Source organism: Zonotrichia leucophrys, chromosome 7, assembly GCF_028769735.1.
Source record: "Zonotrichia leucophrys gambelii isolate GWCS_2022_RI chromosome 7, RI_Zleu_2.0, whole genome shotgun sequence".
Classification (NCBI taxonomy): domain Eukaryota; kingdom Metazoa; phylum Chordata; class Aves; order Passeriformes; family Passerellidae; genus Zonotrichia; species Zonotrichia leucophrys.
In genome coordinates, this window is record NC_088177.1 from 15193528 (window position 1) to 15210282 (window position 16755).

Consider the following 16755-nt stretch of genomic DNA (forward strand, 5'->3'; position numbering starts at 1 on the left):
CTAACAAAGTGCACAACTAATTGTTCTGCACTAAGGAAGGAAAAATTATGAAAATTAAAGGTCAAACTGTCTTCTAAACTACAGCAACATAAGACCTTGAGAAAGGCTCTCATTAGAGCTACTTCAGTTTTACATTGAAGAACACAGTGAACTCGTAAAAGTCTATTGTTAAATCCTCTCTTACTTAAATCATCAGATAAAAGATTGCTGGGAGTATTTTACAAATAAGCTGTTCAGCACTTTTAGAAGCTTTGAGGTGTGCAATCAGATTGTAAAAACTAATGAGAGACTGAGGATAGTTCTCAGCTATTTTGACAACAACCTTAAAATCTTCCATGTGAAAGTGATGAAATTAATTCTGCTTTTAATTAGAAAATTAATAATTTAATGCTTGTGACCTACACAGAATTTTTGTGGAAATGAGTTCTCAGATTGCATTAACAATGTATCAGAAGTGCTGAAAAACCTGACTGCACTTCAAGACCATAAAAGTGCTCAGACTTCTTGTTTTACTTGCATTTGCAGGACTTTTAAAGTAGAATGATTATAGGTTTTACAAGGTTTCTTGTGTCATTGATAATCTAGGTGCTTAACCTAAGGAAACAAACCACAACTTTGCCTAGATTCCAGGGTATATATCCAGATACCTGGCTGTGTAAGTTAACCTAAGTCCCTTCAAATCCTGATGTCAGACAAATTAGCAGAAGGATTACCATAAAGAAATCTAACTCATTTCAACAATTTGAATTTTCTTAGACTGATAGAAATTAGAAAATTATTAAAATATAGGTTCAACTGTGAAATTAATACAGAGATTGATGCTACATCTCAGAATCCACTTATGTTGATACAATGTCTGAATACAAAACAACCCAGGACTAGAACTGAAGATGCTCCAAAACAGATAAAAACCTATATAAATGCAATATCCTCTGACGGTGTTATCTCCTTTTAGAGACCTCATCCACTGCCTTACATGGCTGGCCCCACTCTTTCCCTGACTGTCTCTGAGCAGCCAGCAGTTTCAGCTTGCTCTCTTGTGGCCAACATTAGAGCTACAATAGTCCCGGGGCTATTCCCCTCCAAGGACCTGTGGGAGAGGTTTTTCTGAAGCATGATGAGCTTCCTCAGAGTGCAGCCACTCACTGCTGAGCCTCACACTGGAACCCACGACTGATTATCATGGCTGAACGTTTCCAACATGAACAGACCTAAACCCACAACTGATTATGGTGGCTGAACACGTTTGCAAGTGTCAGCTGACAGACACAGAATTGAGTGCATGTGGATTTCCAGCCCACACAAAAACCAGGGGAACTCTGAGGCTGTATCAGTCCCACCCTGTTGGAGATTTTTTCAGGGATGGTTTGGAAGGCAGCTGTGGGGGACAGGTACTCACAGCCTGTTTCTGTAAACAGCAGAGGTTCTCAGGTTATTTTTAATTACAAGTAAAAGTGACAAACATGAAGGCCTTGAGAACCTTGCATATCAGAGTTCTCAGGCAGCTTTCTCATAACAGGTGGATGTTCTATCTTTGGCTGTTTTGGGAAAGCAAAAATAATTTTGAGAACCTAAATCTTGGTATTGGAAACATAAGGAGGGGTTGGTGTGTAATCTCTGACCTATTGTGAGCTCAGATTTTGCAATATGCATGAACTTGATTTACACTGTTATAAAAAGTGCCTGATTGATTAATAAATCGGAGTTGATGCTGATCAATGTAAGGTGGGTCTTCTCCCTCCATTCTTCAATACTACCCTGTGCCTCTCACAGCTGTGAAATCCTCTGACACAAATGCACTGCCAACATCATGAGCAGAGGTCTTCAAGGCTTGACAGTGTTGTCCCAAGGATGCCTCACCTCCTCAGCGTGGTTCAACAGCAGCCTTTGGGAGCTTGAGCTTGGTTATTTAAAAGTTACTGTTTTGGCCAGGCCTTTGCAACAGGTCATGGCAACCTCAAAGACTTTCTGGCAACAGTAACTACTTGTGGCTTTTACCCAACAAGCTATTTACATGACTTGTTGGGTAATTTGTGTTATTTTTTTATATTTTTAGAGATGCCAGATACTGAAAAGGTGAGGGCTTTAAAAGACTGAAATATTCTTTGATACTCTATTAACATTGTGTCAGACATTATTAACATCCAGAAACAGTTTTATGCTACTAAAAGAAAAATAGTTTAGAGCACTAGAGCTGTTCTCAGACACACAGACACAAGCAGGATGACCAGAGATGTGTCACTGAATGACATTTCCCACTTAGCTGTCAGCTGTAATTTCAGGAGTGATCTTGGCCCAGGAATTCATTCATTTTAAAAGGAACTGTCAAAAGCCCACTCTATATCAGTAGAAGAATCATCAATTTGTTGCAAGACCAGAATTTAAAACCATTCCACCTTTTCTATTATGCCTCAAAACCATTATCATCACTCTTCTGAAACAATTAGTAACACTGTGTGATGGGGTTTTGATAAACATTAACTGCATTTATTACTGAACATAAAAAGGATAATCAGTACAGAAACTATACTTTGACTACTGGGTTACTTGATCATCAACCTTTGTAACATATGAACAACAAATAAAACTTGGGCAGCAGAGGGTTGGGAGTTGCTCAGATTAAACACATTACTCACCAGAAGAGCAGTGCCAAACCACAAAGCACACTGAGCAATAGCACCAGAACTGATCTGTGTGACCCAGATATGTCCAGTTCTTCTAGAAGTCGAGGCACAGACCCCAGAACCACCCCATCCCCTGGGAAACAACTCCCAAAATCACAGCAGCACTGGGCACTGCTGAGGAAAACAAAGCAGCCCCTCAGCTGCCCCAGCACACAGCCATGGTGGGGCAAGGCTGGGGGGGGCACAAGTGTGGGTTAAAGTGGAGGGAAGAGCAAGACTGACCTTTGAGGCAAGTGTAACCTCAGTTTCTCTCTCTGTTAAAAGCAAATAAGCACAGCTTTTGCAAGTAAGTGTATTGCCAAATACTCTTCTAGCCAAATTGTCTTTCTTCATCCTTCTGCTAGGAGCCAAAATCCTTGCTCTTCCTATGCTGCTGCCAAAAATTTTGATCAGCATCACAGACATTACAACCAAGCTCATGGATACAACCAAGGTGCAATCTTGGTCAAAAATTCTAAGTATTATCAAAATATATAATATGTATGATTATGTGAGATTAAAGCAAAAAACCACTCCTACCTCTCTTACTAAACCTGCAAATATTTCAAATGGTTCATGAAGATTTGAACTATATTTGCACTGCAGTGAGTACCACAAGGACAACAAGTGGGATAGAAATCACATAAAATCCTACAACTGAGCAATTGGTAGCAATTGGTCTGTAAGTTTGGATTACTCTTGAGTGTTTAGAATAATTATGCCATGTTTAGAAAGAAGGAGAGGGATAAAAATGAGACAAATATGTATTTTTGAAATCAGGTAGACATATGCATCACTGTGACACATCTACAGTAGAATGGAAGAGACAAATGTTAGGATCATCTTAGGTGGATAGTCTTAAACATACATCTTGTATAATAATAAAATCATAGAATCCTGGAATGCTGTGGATTGGAAGGGACCTTAAAAATTATCTCATTTCAACCCCCTACCATGGGCAGGTGTCTGAGAGCCCTGTGTAGCCTGGCCTTGAACACTTGCAAGGATGGAGCTGCCTCAGGCTCTCTGCAAGTGTCTCACATCCTCTGTGTAGACAATTTCCATCAAGTATCTGATCTAAACCTGCCCTCTGTCAATGTGAATACATTCTCCCTTGTCCTGTCACTACACGCCCCTCTAAAAAGTCCCTGTCTACCTTTCTTGTAGGAACATGTCCTAATGATGAACATAATGCAACATATGATCTTAATGTCTGTAAATAGTGTATGATTCATATCTCTTCTGGAATATCTTTAAGCAGACTGCTTAAGGGGGTTTGGGAGCCCTCTGCACGACAGCAGCTCGGGGTCGCACCACACCAAGCCGACACACTCCACAAGGAGCACAGTTTCCAAGCCTCATTCCAAACATCTCCTCCACCTTGGGCCTGTCCCGATGCGCTCCGGGACGCGGCTCCCGGAGCTCAGGCCCGCCCGGCACTCCCGCCTTCCCCCGTGAGGGGGCGCGAGGCCCCTCACAATTCCCGCCGCCCGGCCCGCGCGCCCGCGCGTGCTCTGCCGCGCCTGCTGATTGGCGCCCCGTCAGGCGCGCGCTCGCCCGCGCCTGCTGATTGACGGTGTTGTACACCGCCCCGCCTGCGCGCATGCGCCCTGGTGCGGGTGGTTCCGGTGGCTGGTCGCCGCTGCCGGGTGAGCGCGCCCGGTGCCCGCCGGGGCCATGTCGGGCCGGCCGCCGCGGCAGGAGGATGGGGACAGCGCGGCGCTGCGCCACAAGGAGGAGCTGAGCCGAAGGGTGAGCAGAGGCGGTCCCCGGAGCCTGTCGACTGGGGTGCGAGCAGCGTGAGGCAGAGGTGGGCGGATGCTGCCAGGGACCGGGGTTCCTGTGCCCAAGGCTGTGCCCTCGGGCCCCGAGAGCGGCCTGCGTTTAGCGAGCCCGTGTTGCCTCGCTGGTAGCTCGCTTGCCAGATCGGTATTTTGGGTCTTACTGCTTGAAATGCCAAGTGAGGCGCAGTGAGGTTTTTCTCACAGAATATCGTGAGTTTGAAGTGACGTGCAATGGTCGAGTCTAACTCCTGCGCTGCACAGGACACCCCAGGAATCACCATGTGCCTGAGCACGTTATCCAAATGCTATGTGCACTCTTTGTCAGGCTGGTGCTGTCACCGCTTTCAGTGGGGAGTTCAGTGCCCAGCCACCCTCTGGGTGAAGAATTTTTTCTTGGTATCCAATCTGAACAACCCCTGACCCAGTTCCAGGCTGGTCGTGTGATACTGTCACTCAGCTTTGTCTGCCCAAAATGTCCCAAGGGATTTCAGACATAGAGGCTGGTCCTCTCATTTATCCACTCCCTCTTCCCTGGTGCCCACAGGCTTGTTCAGTTATGCAATAAGCCAAGCCTGTGAAACTTTCACTCCAAAAAACCTCATATCAACCTGCCAGTATTCCAATAGGGCCTACAGGGAAGCCAGAGAAGGGGCTCTTTGTAAGGATAAGACAAGGAGCAATGTGTACAAATTGAAAGAGGGCAGATTTGGGTTAGGTACTAGGCAGACATTCTTTGCTGTGAGAATGGTGAGGCACCCACATATTGAGAAGCTGTGGATGCCCCAGCCCTGGAAGTGTTCAAGGCCAGGAGCAGCCAGGTCTAGTTGTGTGTGTCCCTGCCCATGGCATGGGGCAGGCTGGGACTAGATGATCTTTAAAGTCCTTTGCAACCCCTTAACATTATGTGATTATATTAAAAAAAAAATACTTCTGCATGGCCACATATAGAGACAGTGATTTTTTTGATTGCCTGGAAGCTGCAAAGCTGGGACATCACAGAGCTGCAGGTTGTCACTTCTGCTCAGCCTAAGTGGTTTAGTCCCTAGCAGAGGATGGCTCTGCTGCTCTGCCTTGTTGGTGTGTAGGTACAAGAGATTGATGTAGCTGCTGGAAAAGTTGCAGTTCAGTGTGGCACATTCAGTTTGGCTGACTTCACTGTGTGGCTTTTGAAGGTAGGAGAAATACCAATGCATGCAAAATAGTCTGTTTTTAGAGAAATTAAGTATATAACTGTTATACTTACTTTAGTGATTCAGCTAGACATGCATGTTGCTGTCTTAAAATATCAGTAGGCATGCTCACCACTAGGATTATAATATGATGTCTTATTTTTGACATTAAATTCAAATGCACCTTTGCCTTTCAGATTAAAGAGCAGAAGGTTGTAGTCGATGAGCTTTCTAATTTGAAGAAGAACCGGGTAAGGGTTTTACAAATTTGCTTTTAACTATTTCATTTTAGCAGAGAAATAAACATAGAGGCAAGAAGGGCAACAAAATCAGAGCATGCTGTCTTTAATTTGTTGTAATCCAGATTTTAATAAACATGTGGTCAGGTGTGCTCAGAATAATTTGTCCTGCAAATTATTTGATTATGTATACTTGGGCCGTGTTGGGGTTTTTTGCTTTTTTACGTTTTATTTGAGTTATTTCATTAAGATGTTTGTATTCATGAAGTATTCTTACTTTTTCTGTGCATTTGTTTAAAATAGAATGTGATCCCTTGTGGATGAGGAAAAGAGAAATTCAGACTTGTCTTAGGTTGAGCATTAAATGCTTTTGATGGTACAGCATTAGAATGCTGGTTCACATGGCAGAACTTACCCCTTCACTTTTGTACCAGGAGTGTCTCTTTGGACCCACACCAGCCTCTGCTGCAGTGTGGGTCCAGAATCTGCTGTTTTGACTTAATACAGTGTGGGTTTTGTTTTACAGAAAGTTTATAAGCAGCAACCCAACAGCAACATATTCTTCCTTGCAGACCGGACAGAAATGCTGTCTCAGTCCAAAAGTAAGTTTGCAGTGTAAAAGTATCTCAAATAGTTAGTGTTTAACATCTGTATTTGTAGCTATTTCAAAGGTATGTTAAAATGAGAAAATTACAGCTGTGTGTCAAATACAAAGTAATAGGAGAATGCATAATAGAGGTGATGATGGAACAAGCATTAGAAGAGTATAAATTTAGAAGTAAAAATTTAATTTTCTGGAGTGAACAATTGCTGCTTCTATTTGCTTTGATTTGGGTTAATAGCATTGCCATTTTTATTGTCAGTTCCCTTTTTAATACAAATGTTGAAGTCATAGTGATTATATAAGAGTTGGCCGTTCTCCTATTGCACTGTGGCTTTCTTTGGAAAAAAAATCATCATCTTTGTATAATTAAAGAGGGATATGCTACAGCAAGGTTATATAGCTTGTGTTAGTAATGATGGAACTCAAACATAGCACTTTGCTTAATTAGTGTTTTATGTTTATCACTTCAATTGAACAAGTGGCTGGAATTATTAATGTTGTGGATATACACTGAAATTTACCTCTGCATAAACTTTCCTTTTTGTGAAACTGATTATTCGTGTAATTTTCTCTTACACAGACACATTAGATGAATTAAAGAAGGCACATCAGGAGCTGGAAAATTCAGAAAAGGCTAAAATCAAGAAGTAGTTGATGTGAATTCCTCGTTGCAATGTGTGGCATTTGCTGTGTTGTTACCTTGTGCAGCCAGCGTGCGATCCATGATTTCCTCAGTGAAGACATCCTCTGCCATCTAAGAAGAAGAGGCCCAGACAGTAGCCAAGAGTTGATAAAAACTGTGTCTGATCTCTCTTATCAATGTCTGTTTTCAGGCCATGTACTTCACATGAGGGGACTGGTGACTCCTCAGCCTCTGGAAGATGCCAGTAACAATGTTTTTCTTTGGAATGGAGAAATTTTCAGTGGAGTGCATGTAGGAAATCTAGAGAATGACACTGAAGTAGTGTTTCATCATCTGGCTTCATGCAGCAGTGAAATGGACATTCTGTCACTCTTCTCATCACTTCAGGGTCCCTGGGCTTTTATTTATTATGAAGCAGGCAGCCACAGTTTATGGTTTGGCAGGGATTACTTTGGCCGTCGTAGTTTGCTTTGGCAGTTCAGTAATGAGGTTGACAGAGCTTTCTGTCTCTCATCTGTAAGTGGTTGTTCTGAATCAGGCAGCCAATGGCAAGAAGTCCCAGCATCTGGAATTTTCAAAATTGATCTCAAAGCTTGTGCAGCAACTAAATCTCTGTCTTTAACATGGTTTCCATGGAAGTACAGCTGCAGAGAGAAAGCAGTAGAAGAAACATGCATTAATGTTCTTGACCAAGTGTCAAAAGACTTACCAAACCACGTACATCTCGTGCTGAATGAATCAAAGCTGTGTCTTAGAGCACCAGTCATCCCTTTAAATAAAACAGTTTCTAAAGCTTCAGGTGCATGTCCAAGCTCTAATTTTAGCAATATTAACGGTGTGGTTTCTGTAGAAACCCTTCAAGAATTTCTTGCAGAGGAACACAAGAAAAACTTAGCCTGTCAGTTTATTGATGTTTTAAATGAAGCAGTCAAGAGACGAGTCCTGTGTCTCTGTAGAGATCCAGATCAGATAACAAGAGAAGTTCCAAGCATGTCTCATAAGAGAGCACATATTGCAGTGCTCTTTTCTGGTGGCATTGACTCTATGGTTCTTGCAGCCCTGGCTGATAAACATGTGCCTTTGGAAGAGCCAATTGATCTTCTTAATGTAGCTTTCATGATGAAAGAGCAAGCTAAGCACAGGGGAACCACTAAAAGACAAACTGGCCATGAAGTACAGCTTCATTTGCTTTGTGCTCAAGAAAGCTCTCAAGATGCTGCTGCTGACACTGGTACTCCTTCATCCTGCTTTGATGTTCCTGACAGAATCACTGGTAGGGCAGGACTGAAGGAATTAGAAGCCATTAACCCTTCAAGAACCTGGAACTTTGTGGAAATTAATGTTACGTTAGAGGAATTGAAAAAAATGAGAAAAGAGCGTATTAATTACTTAATCTATCCACTGGATACAGTCTTGGATGACAGTATTGGCTGTGCAATTTGGTTTGCTTCCAGAGGAGAGGGCTTCATTAGTAACCAAGGAGAACTGAAACCATATAAAAGTCCTGCAAAGGTATTGTTTTGTTTTATTTTCTGCCTAGTGTTGACTTCTGAATGTAAAAGCAGTTTTCTTGTTTTAGAAATCAGCTGGGATTTTGCTATTCATGAGGCTTCTGAAATTATGTCAGAATGTAGAATATTCTATAATTATAATATTTGTGTAATTCTAGAATTAAAAATCACAATCAGTTCTCTTGTCATGTAATGTGCATGGCTTTTCAGTGAGCTTGGATATGCAACAATATCCAATGGAAACAAATAATCACCATCTATAATTTTTATTTCTGATTTCTCACTTCTCTGTTCCTGAAGGAACTGTTTAATTTCAGCTGTTGAAGGCACAGTAATGGGCCAGATGCAATAGTGTTTTTTCTCTTGATAAAACATTTTACTGTACTTACTGAATAGTGTAACTCATTTTTACTTTGTGTAATGTAGCTGGTAAATGAATAGTACTCTGGGTGTACATTCAGGTAACTACAACATATGACATATTGACTTTGGCAATAGTTTTTAAAGGTTGGTGTTTAACAAATGCTGTTTATTATCATAGAAACTAACAAAGACATTCTTCAAATATACTGGTGTATTTGTAATATGTATGGCATTATTTTGATGGTTTTTTCCTTGCTCCACTAGCAATATTTCTGTGTACTTTAAGGTCTGATAATTTAAGTTACCAATGACTGTACTGGGAATTGTTTTAGGCTTTGTATATGTGTAAGGCACAGCCCATTCTGATAAGTAATACTTTTAAAAGACATGTATTAAATTTCTCCTTAAAATGTAGTTAAACCTTTAAAGTCTGTTACAAATTAACTTGCATTGATACTAAGATTTCTTCTATTCTGTTTCCTCAGGTTGTGCTTACAGGAATTGGAGCAGATGAGCAGCTTGCTGGGTACTCTCGACATCGTGTTTGCTTCACCAAAGATGGCTTAGAGGGTCTTAATAAAGAACTTGAAATGGAGTTAGGGCGCATTTCTTCTCGAAATCTGGGCAGAGATGACAGGATCATCGGTGATCATGGAAAAGAAGCCAGGTATTACTGTTTTAACACAGAGCAAAACTCATTTTGCTGGTTAGATGCAGTTTTTCACACCCCTAACAAGATCTTAATTGAAACTTCTGTGTGTTTTATTGTCTCTATTTCGGCTGCAGTTTTGTTAATGTGTACTGTGTTGTGCAGTTTTTGGTTTTGCTTTTTAAAAAAGTGGTCTGTAGTACATTGTGGAAGAGTTTACTTAAGGAAATTTAGCAACTTGATTTCCATCTAGAAGTTTTAAGAAGAAACAACAGATGTTGAAATAGGCAAATTCTAGCTGGTTTTATCATTTTAAGCTAAACAGACTTTGCACAACTTTGAAGTGTTCTGGTATGGACCTTTGGGGAGTGTCTCTGGAGAAAGACAGGAGCTGTGTATGCCTATCCCTGCAGTAAAGCACAGTCAATATCCACCACATTTCCTGGCTGTTGGGGCCAAAGAGTTGAAGAATCATTTTATTTGTGCCTACTTCTCTATGCTACCATCAACTTGAAAAAAATTCCTTAGGTCTAGTCCAGGAGCAGAGGGCACTCAGGTGCATGAAAGGTTTTCTCATGTGATCTTTGTGCCAGTATTTTTCCAAATCTTAGTTGCACATTTTCAGTTCAGCACAAGACCAGTGTGCAGTGCTCTTAAGCATGCACGTGATTAGGTGTGAAAGCCTGAAATTCAGAATGATACCAGCATTTGTTGTGTAAATCTTTTTGTTTCACAGTTACAGTGTAGTTTCACTCAGTCTTTGCATGTGGTAAAGGGGAAAACCAAGATTATTCCTGTAGAATTTTTAAAGGGTTTGTACCCATGTAAATCTCTCTTTCAGGTTTCCTTTTCTTGATGAAGATGTTGTCTCATTCCTCAGTTCTCTGCCCGTCTCAGAAAAAGCTGATTTGACTTTACCTCGAGGAATTGGCGAGAAGCTGATTCTGCGCCTTGCAGCCAAGGAGCTGGGCCTGACAGCCTCAGCTGTTTTGCCAAAAAGGGCAGTACAGTTTGGATCTCGGATTGCAAAACTGGAGAGCAACAGTGAAAAAGCATCTGACACATGCAGCAGGCTGAAGTTACCTTCAGTAGATGAATTATAGAGCTGTATCTGGAGATGTTGCATTTTTTCTGTACACAAAGTCAGTAAATCGAGTTTTCTTACAGTGTTTGGTCTGGGCTTTTTTTACACACTTGGGCATAATTATTAATAATCAGAGTTGTACATGTGTGTGTGTACAAGGAACTCACTATGAATGCATCCTGTGCTTTTTTTTGTTTTAATACTGAATGCTTAGTTTATAGTAACTGGGATTACTTTGGTGATTGCAACACAGCATTTGTTTCTCTGACAGCTGATTTCAACACTCGTAATCCAGGTATTGTCCCTACCCATAACAGCATTGACAGTTTTCATTGAACTATTTATTTTATTAAGTTACTTTTTAAGATGCCAACCATCGTATCTCTTTTAATTTTGGGACCTTGATGGAATCTTCTTCAACTCTTTTTGAAATATCAATTCCCAGGGGAGCTCTGGAAAACAAAATTATGTATTTGTTTAAAATTAACATAGTAATTGCCATATCACACGGATGTACAGCTTCACAGACCTTTTTTACAATTAGCATGAGAGTCCAAGTATTTCAGTACAGTTCCTGCACTTCTAAAACTGTGACCATTAAAACAGTCCATCTCAAGCTGCACCTGGAAATATCTTTACAATGAGGAAATATTTGTGTTTGTAGCCATTCCAAACTCTAGAAACACAGCTGAGATTTTCAAAGCCATCTTCTGGGCCTGTTGTTCTATTTAGATTCTGATTTTAGTTGATAATTCAATTTAGGTCCTGCTGATGAATGTAAAACACTAGAGATTCACAGGTAACTACTAAGATAACCTTAAATAATTCATTGTCTACAGCAAGTAAAACTTAGTTTTTTATTCACTGAAATATATACAGCAGATTATTTTTGAAGTAGAGTATTTTATAATTTTTCATCTGAAAACTGTAATACTTTTTTTTTATTGAGACCATCCAAATCTCTTTTTCTGAAAATGGAAAGGCAAAAAAAAACCTAAAAAAATTCCAAAGTTTAAGACCAGCTGGTACTTTTGAAATATCTGCATTTTGTTTGGCCTTAAGCCTAACATCTATACACAATCATAGTAGGAAAATACATAGAACTGTTATGATGTGTGATAAATTAAATTTCTGAGCCAAAATAAACATAAATACCAGCCACGATCATTTGTATTTAAAACTGCCTAAACTTTTAAAATTTCTTTGTGCTGCAGGGAGACTCCTCAGCAGCTTGTGCCTGTTTTTCATGTGACCTGTTCCCCTTTGCCAGCCCACAGTGAGGACAGAGCCTGGCAATGAGCAGTCAGTCCCCTACCTTGGCTCGTAGCGGACGCCAGCAGTGCTGTGAAGGACCCCCAGCCCTGCACGGAGCCTTTCAATGCCATTCCTGAGCAACAAAGCAATGACAGAAAAATGTACATCACAACTCTGCATAGGAGCACGTGGTTCAACCAGCACAAAAAAAGCTTCTTGACTCTCAATGTCAACTTTGCATGTGCTCCTGTAATGTGTGTTAAAGAGAAACAACTCTTACCATGCAATCATAACACCATTATCAGTGCAGAGTCTTGGAGGAGGACACAGCAAAGCAAAATCATTTGCATCTGCCAGATTCTGTAGAACTTTTCGGATATACTGATTACTTGCAACTCCTCCTGATACAACCTTAGAGCATTTCAAAAAGAAAAAAAGGCATTAACTCCAAAGTACTTACGGGTCACCCACAATTAGCATCATGTTTAGAAAAGGGTTATCAGTTGAAGTTCTAAAGAATAATAATAATAATGCTGCATTTAAGATTAAAACATACCAGAAAAGAGTATGCTAAGTTTGCTTATTATGCAAAAAGACATTCCTGAAGCAGGTCAGTCTAATGGAAGGTGTTCTTGCCCATGGCAGGAGGGTTAGAACTGGATGATTTTTAAGATCCTTTCCAAGTTATGGTTCTACTGCAACTAAAACAGCCATCAAGTATTGGGCAGCACGAGGGCAAATTGTTATGGGATGTCAGATTAAATGGTAAGACAATCTCTAGCTTAAAACCCAGCTAAATATTTATATGACCGTTACTTCAATATTGTTGGTATTTTAACAATATAATACATACTGAGATCCTCTTCATATGTCAATGACAGAAAGTACAACAAGGCATCTGCATCTTCAAATGATGTTTTAGAGTCAGCTATACAAAGGAAAAAAAAGGAATACCCACCAAAGTGGCATTTTTTGATGGCAATATGCTGTTTTTGATGCAGAAGAGCATGGCTCGATACGTTCTCTGGATAATATGAACAGCCACTGCGTGCTGTACAGCAGCAGCAACATCCTTAACACAGGACAGGATCTCACCTTCCTGAATACCTATAAAAGTATATCATCAAAGGGGGCTCCTGAGTGCAGGTCATCAAAAGCTCAGCTTGTATCTGACTGCCTAAAAATACCTTCTTCTTTTTCTTTCTGCACAATGGCGTTATTGACAATGTTTTGCAGTCCGGAGAAGGAGAAGTCGCAGTTGCGGTACTGCCGCATGGGCAGCCGGAAGGTGAGCCGCTCCTGGTTCCCGCTCTGAGCCAAGTGCTCTATGGCCTGCCCCCCAGCCATGCTGTGGCACTCTGGGTGCTTTCTTAGAGACAGCCTTCGTGCCACCTGAGAGATGACAAACAACAGACTTGGAATCAGCTCCTCCTCCAATGGCATCACCGTACTGCAGTCCTTGGGGTAAAATGTGACACCAAAACATCCAATCCACTGTGAAATTACAAACAGGGCATGCTAAGGGTAAGACACAACCTCAGCCCAGCAGGATATTTTTTTCATGGAGTATGTAGAAATGAAATTCTAGAGCAATCTGGGCAAACATGAGGATCAACAAATTTTTCAGGAAATATTAATTACTCCATTTTTAAGCTATAGGAAACACACAGTCTGCCATACTGTATTACCAGATACACAGGAACAAAGCTGGTTTCAACTTCTGAAAATCCTCTTTATGATTCCATGCACTCCCCCAATTTTTTAATTAATATGCACAAGTACTGTTTAAAAACAGTGCTGAGAACAAAATCATAAGTGATCAATTTTACAGACTGTACTAAGGGACCCAGAAAACTTAAGATTGTGATGGCCAAACCATGCTTTTCAAACTCTAAAAACTAAAAATAGAGAAATGTTTTAACATCTATTTAGCATAACATTTAGCTTTAACATCTATAGCATAATAATACTTCCATAAAACACTTCTATAAATCTTCTCTAATTAATACCAACTTCTTTGTATAATCAGTGTCAATGTAACATCCAACACCAGTTTTGGTTATGTTGCCAACTGGCTAAAATATAATTAATGTACATATGTTAGAGTTGATGTTTTGTGTACATTTTTATTGGCCTTTCATACCTTACGTATATGGCATTTCAGAATAGACAAAAAGTTACATAAAATTTGTACTGCATTGAATTGCTGTCCTCAGGCTGATGATATTACTACCATTATGTAGTATAAATGCAATGAAAAGAAGAGAACAGGTAAGGAAAGGGGATATTACCTTATCCAACATGTCACCCGGTGCGATGTCGATGGACTGTCCAAGCAGGAGGAAATCTGAAACTCCCTGTGCTACTGCCAAGAGACAGTGGCCTCCAGAGATGAGGAGAACTAAGAAGGGAAATTCCAGGGGATGTGTGAGCCTGATGGTGAGTGCGTGAGCCTCCATGTGATGGATGGGGATGAAGGGTGTCTGGTGCCTGCTGACCAGGCCCCGGCTGTAGTGCAGCCCCACGCCCAGGCTCAGAGCCAGCCCGGGTTTCACCGTGGTGGCCACGGCCGCGAGCTCGGCCACAGAAACGCCGCTGGCACTGAGGGCCTCTTGAACCACTCGGTCGATGTTTTCTCTGTGAAGCTGCTGTGCCACCACGGGAATTATTCCTCCCGATCTAGTAAAACCAAGGAATTGCGATGCATTGGTGGTTTATAACAGATAGAATGCCATAAAAATAGTTTTCGGGCACCTCTTAACCTTGTTGTATCCTGCCTGTTTCCTTAATGCACTCTCAAATGCCTTGTTTAGTGTCAAGGGCACTGAAGGGAGCATAATAATCAGTGGAAGGCCAGAAAAGGATGTAACTTGCCCTTTTTTGGGACAGATGCTTTTTAAATGTATCTCAACACTGTTCCAAAACAATGTAACTTAATATTCACAACCCCTCACTTGTCAGTTCATGTTCTTAACGACCAATGCTTATATTTGACTAATTTTTCCTTTAAAAAGGGAAAATTAAAATTGCTGATTTTAACAGTAGCAATGTTTCCATCTTTTATTCAAGCTAGGGAAGTAATCTGTCTCTCTTTGAAAGAAAACACTGGAGGAAACTTGTTAAATTCATGGCATTTATTTCCTCCCCCTTAGTACTATCTCAGGCAGTATGTGTTGAGGCCAAAGTAATACATCTTCATATCTACCCACCACTTACTGAGTTTTATGGGGCAGGGAAGACTTTCATATGGATATTATAAGTAACAATAACAGTAAAATCGTTCTTAAGGCAGAAGCCTTGAGAGAAGTCTGTTCTTACTGTAAATGAACTTCCTTCTGACAGTGCAGTGCTTCTCCCAGAACACAGCCAGCTTCATCCACCACAGCAGCGCCGGTGTCATCACAGCTCGTCTCTATTCCCAAAACCAGCCTGTGAAAACGCCGCTTCCCAGAGTGGGCAGAGCCGGTCCTCGGCCACGCAGCTCGGCCGTGCTTCACCGACCGCAAAACGCTTTTGGCAACGCTGTTCATTGTTTATAATCTACCTGGTGGTTACGTCTACAAGAGAACTGTACAGTTTATTATCAGTGGAGGGTTTTCAAGCGCGTGTTCCGCTCTGATTTTCTGAAGAGCTTTTAAAGTCACGAATGGCCACATACAACATTTAAGACCCTAAGAAAAAATATCTGGGAGGTACCTGGTCTTTTTTTACCTGAATTACGTGTGAAGAGAGCTCCTCACTACGCTTTGCGGCGGTGCCTCTGGCAGCCCTAAGGAGGTCGCAGCCCTACGGGAGGTCACAGCCGGCCCGTGGCCGCAGCAGGAGCGCTGCCGTGCGGGCAGGACCGGGCAGCTCCGGCCGCTCTGCCGGGTCCCGGGCTCGGCTCCACCTCCGCGGATCCTCCTCCAGCCCCGGCCAGGGGAGCGGCGGCCGCAACTCCCCGGTCCCTCCCCGCCCGAGTCGCGGCGCACTCGCGTCCTCCCCGCGTCGCGATCTGTCGCCACCCCCTTCCCGGGCCCGGCTCCGCCCCGCCGGGAACGCGGGCGGCGCTCCGGGCCGGCGCAGGCGCCGTGCGAAGAGCGGAGACTGGCGGAACTCTGCAGGTCCCTCTGCGCGTCCAGAGCTGCCAGGGGGCTCGGAGACCCTGGCACGCAGCCCAGAACACTTGTGGATTTGATTATGACCCGTGGAGCAAATTACCTGCTTTGTATGAGGACCTGAAAGTCACAGAAGTTTAAATAGTATAATAGTAAAATTACCACGGGGTGAAAAGGTAGATTTTGGGATTTTTAGAATGGGGGTTTTGGGGACAAGATGGAGGGAATTGGGCATGTCTAGCCTTTCTTCTTCTTCTTCTTGGTCTCTATCTTCTGCTGTGATGCTGGCACTTTGGGATCGGTTTAGAATAGAAGTTCACTGGCTAACATAGGTGATAGGTATGGGAAAGTAATTGCAAATATGTTATACGTAGTTTGTAGTATAAAAAGACAACACCGCCCCGAGGGTGGTCAGAGTGCCACTGGCTGCCTTGCTGAGCAGACCTCGGCTGGGCAGAAAGAGAATTTTATAGCTAAGATACAATAAACAACCTTGAGACTGAGAAATGAAGAGCCCTGACTCCTTCTTCAAGCGCCGGGCGGGGAAAAGAGACTTTTGAACTTTTCTCGGGGTCACTCTGATCAGCTAAAGATCCCTTCAGGGGACTCCTCTGCAATCCTCCACAAGGCTTTGTCCAGCCACCCCCAGGCACCCCGGATCTCGGGACACCAAGTTCGGGTCGTCTCCTGCAGTC

The 16755-nt window shown here is 42.1% G+C and overlaps 3 protein-coding genes across 4 annotated transcripts; 2 read left to right on the forward strand and 1 right to left on the reverse strand.

Moving 5' to 3' along the window:
• The first annotated feature begins 4260 nt into the window (after positions 1–4260).
• Positions 4261–7179, forward strand: ASDURF (ASNSD1 upstream open reading frame). Its single transcript, XM_064718932.1, has 4 exons — positions 4261–4415; positions 5814–5867; positions 6382–6457; positions 7040–7179. The coding sequence occupies exons 1-4, from the start codon at positions 4341–4343 to the stop codon at positions 7108–7110; spliced, it is 276 nt and encodes a 91-aa protein (XP_064575002.1). The 5' UTR covers positions 4261–4340; the 3' UTR covers positions 7111–7179.
• On the forward strand, positions 7133–10791 carry ASNSD1 (asparagine synthetase domain containing 1). Its single transcript, XM_064718931.1, has 3 exons — positions 7133–8614; positions 9462–9643; positions 10467–10791. Exons 1-3 carry the CDS (start codon positions 7133–7135, stop codon positions 10726–10728), a joined length of 1926 nt encoding a protein of 641 aa, XP_064575001.1. The 3' UTR covers positions 10729–10791.
• A 230-nt stretch (positions 10792–11021) lies between these two features.
• OSGEPL1 (O-sialoglycoprotein endopeptidase like 1) lies at positions 11022–15959 on the reverse strand. Of its 2 annotated transcripts, none has more exons than XM_064717999.1 (8): positions 15675–15959; positions 15282–15531; positions 14255–14642; positions 13151–13355; positions 12922–13070; positions 12244–12374; positions 12025–12096; positions 11022–11161 (listed from the first exon to the last, which is right to left on the reverse strand). In XM_064717999.1, exons 2-8 carry the CDS (start codon positions 15491–15493, stop codon positions 11071–11073), a joined length of 1248 nt encoding a protein of 415 aa, XP_064574069.1. In that variant the 5' UTR covers positions 15494–15531; positions 15675–15959; the 3' UTR covers positions 11022–11070. The 2 variants fall into 2 exon arrangements, with proteins under 2 accessions (XP_064574069.1, XP_064574070.1); XM_064718000.1 differs by having other exon boundaries at positions 15282–15520; positions 15675–15828.
• Positions 15960–16755: the final 796 nt, after the last annotated feature.

What these genes read in the sequence shown, in the direction of transcription:
- ASDURF (XM_064718932.1), top strand. Translation starts at nt 4,341, where the DNA reads ATGTCGGGCCGGCCGCCGCGGCAGGAGGATGGGGACAGCGCGGCGCTG. An exon ending in CTAATTTGAAGAAGAACCGG is followed by an intron (nt 5,868 to 6,381) that starts GTAAGGGTTTTA and finishes TTTGTTTTACAG; the next exon opens with AAAGTTTATAAGCAGCAACC. An exon ending in AATGCTGTCTCAGTCCAAAA is followed by an intron (nt 6,458 to 7,039) that starts GTAAGTTTGCAG and finishes TCTCTTACACAG; the next exon opens with ACACATTAGATGAATTAAAG.
- ASNSD1 (XM_064718931.1), top strand. Translation starts at nt 7,133, where the DNA reads ATGTGTGGCATTTGCTGTGTTGTTACCTTGTGCAGCCAGCGTGCGATC. An exon ending in CATATAAAAGTCCTGCAAAG is followed by an intron (nt 8,615 to 9,461) that starts GTATTGTTTTGT and finishes CTGTTTCCTCAG; the next exon opens with GTTGTGCTTACAGGAATTGG. An exon ending in GATCATGGAAAAGAAGCCAG is followed by an intron (nt 9,644 to 10,466) that starts GTATTACTGTTT and finishes TCTCTCTTTCAG; the next exon opens with GTTTCCTTTTCTTGATGAAG.
- OSGEPL1 (XM_064717999.1), bottom strand. Translation starts at nt 15,493, where the DNA reads ATGAACAGCGTTGCCAAAAGCGTTTTGCGGTCGGTGAAGCACGGCCGA. An exon ending in CATCAAAAAATGCCACTTTG is followed by an intron (nt 12,375 to 12,921) that starts GTGGGTATTCCT and finishes AAATGCTCTAAG; the next exon opens with GTTGTATCAGGAGGAGTTGC. An exon ending in GGCGTCCGCTACGAGCCAAG is followed by an intron (nt 11,162 to 12,024) that starts GTAGGGGACTGA and finishes TTTGTTTTCCAG; the next exon opens with AGCTCCCCTGGGAATTGATA.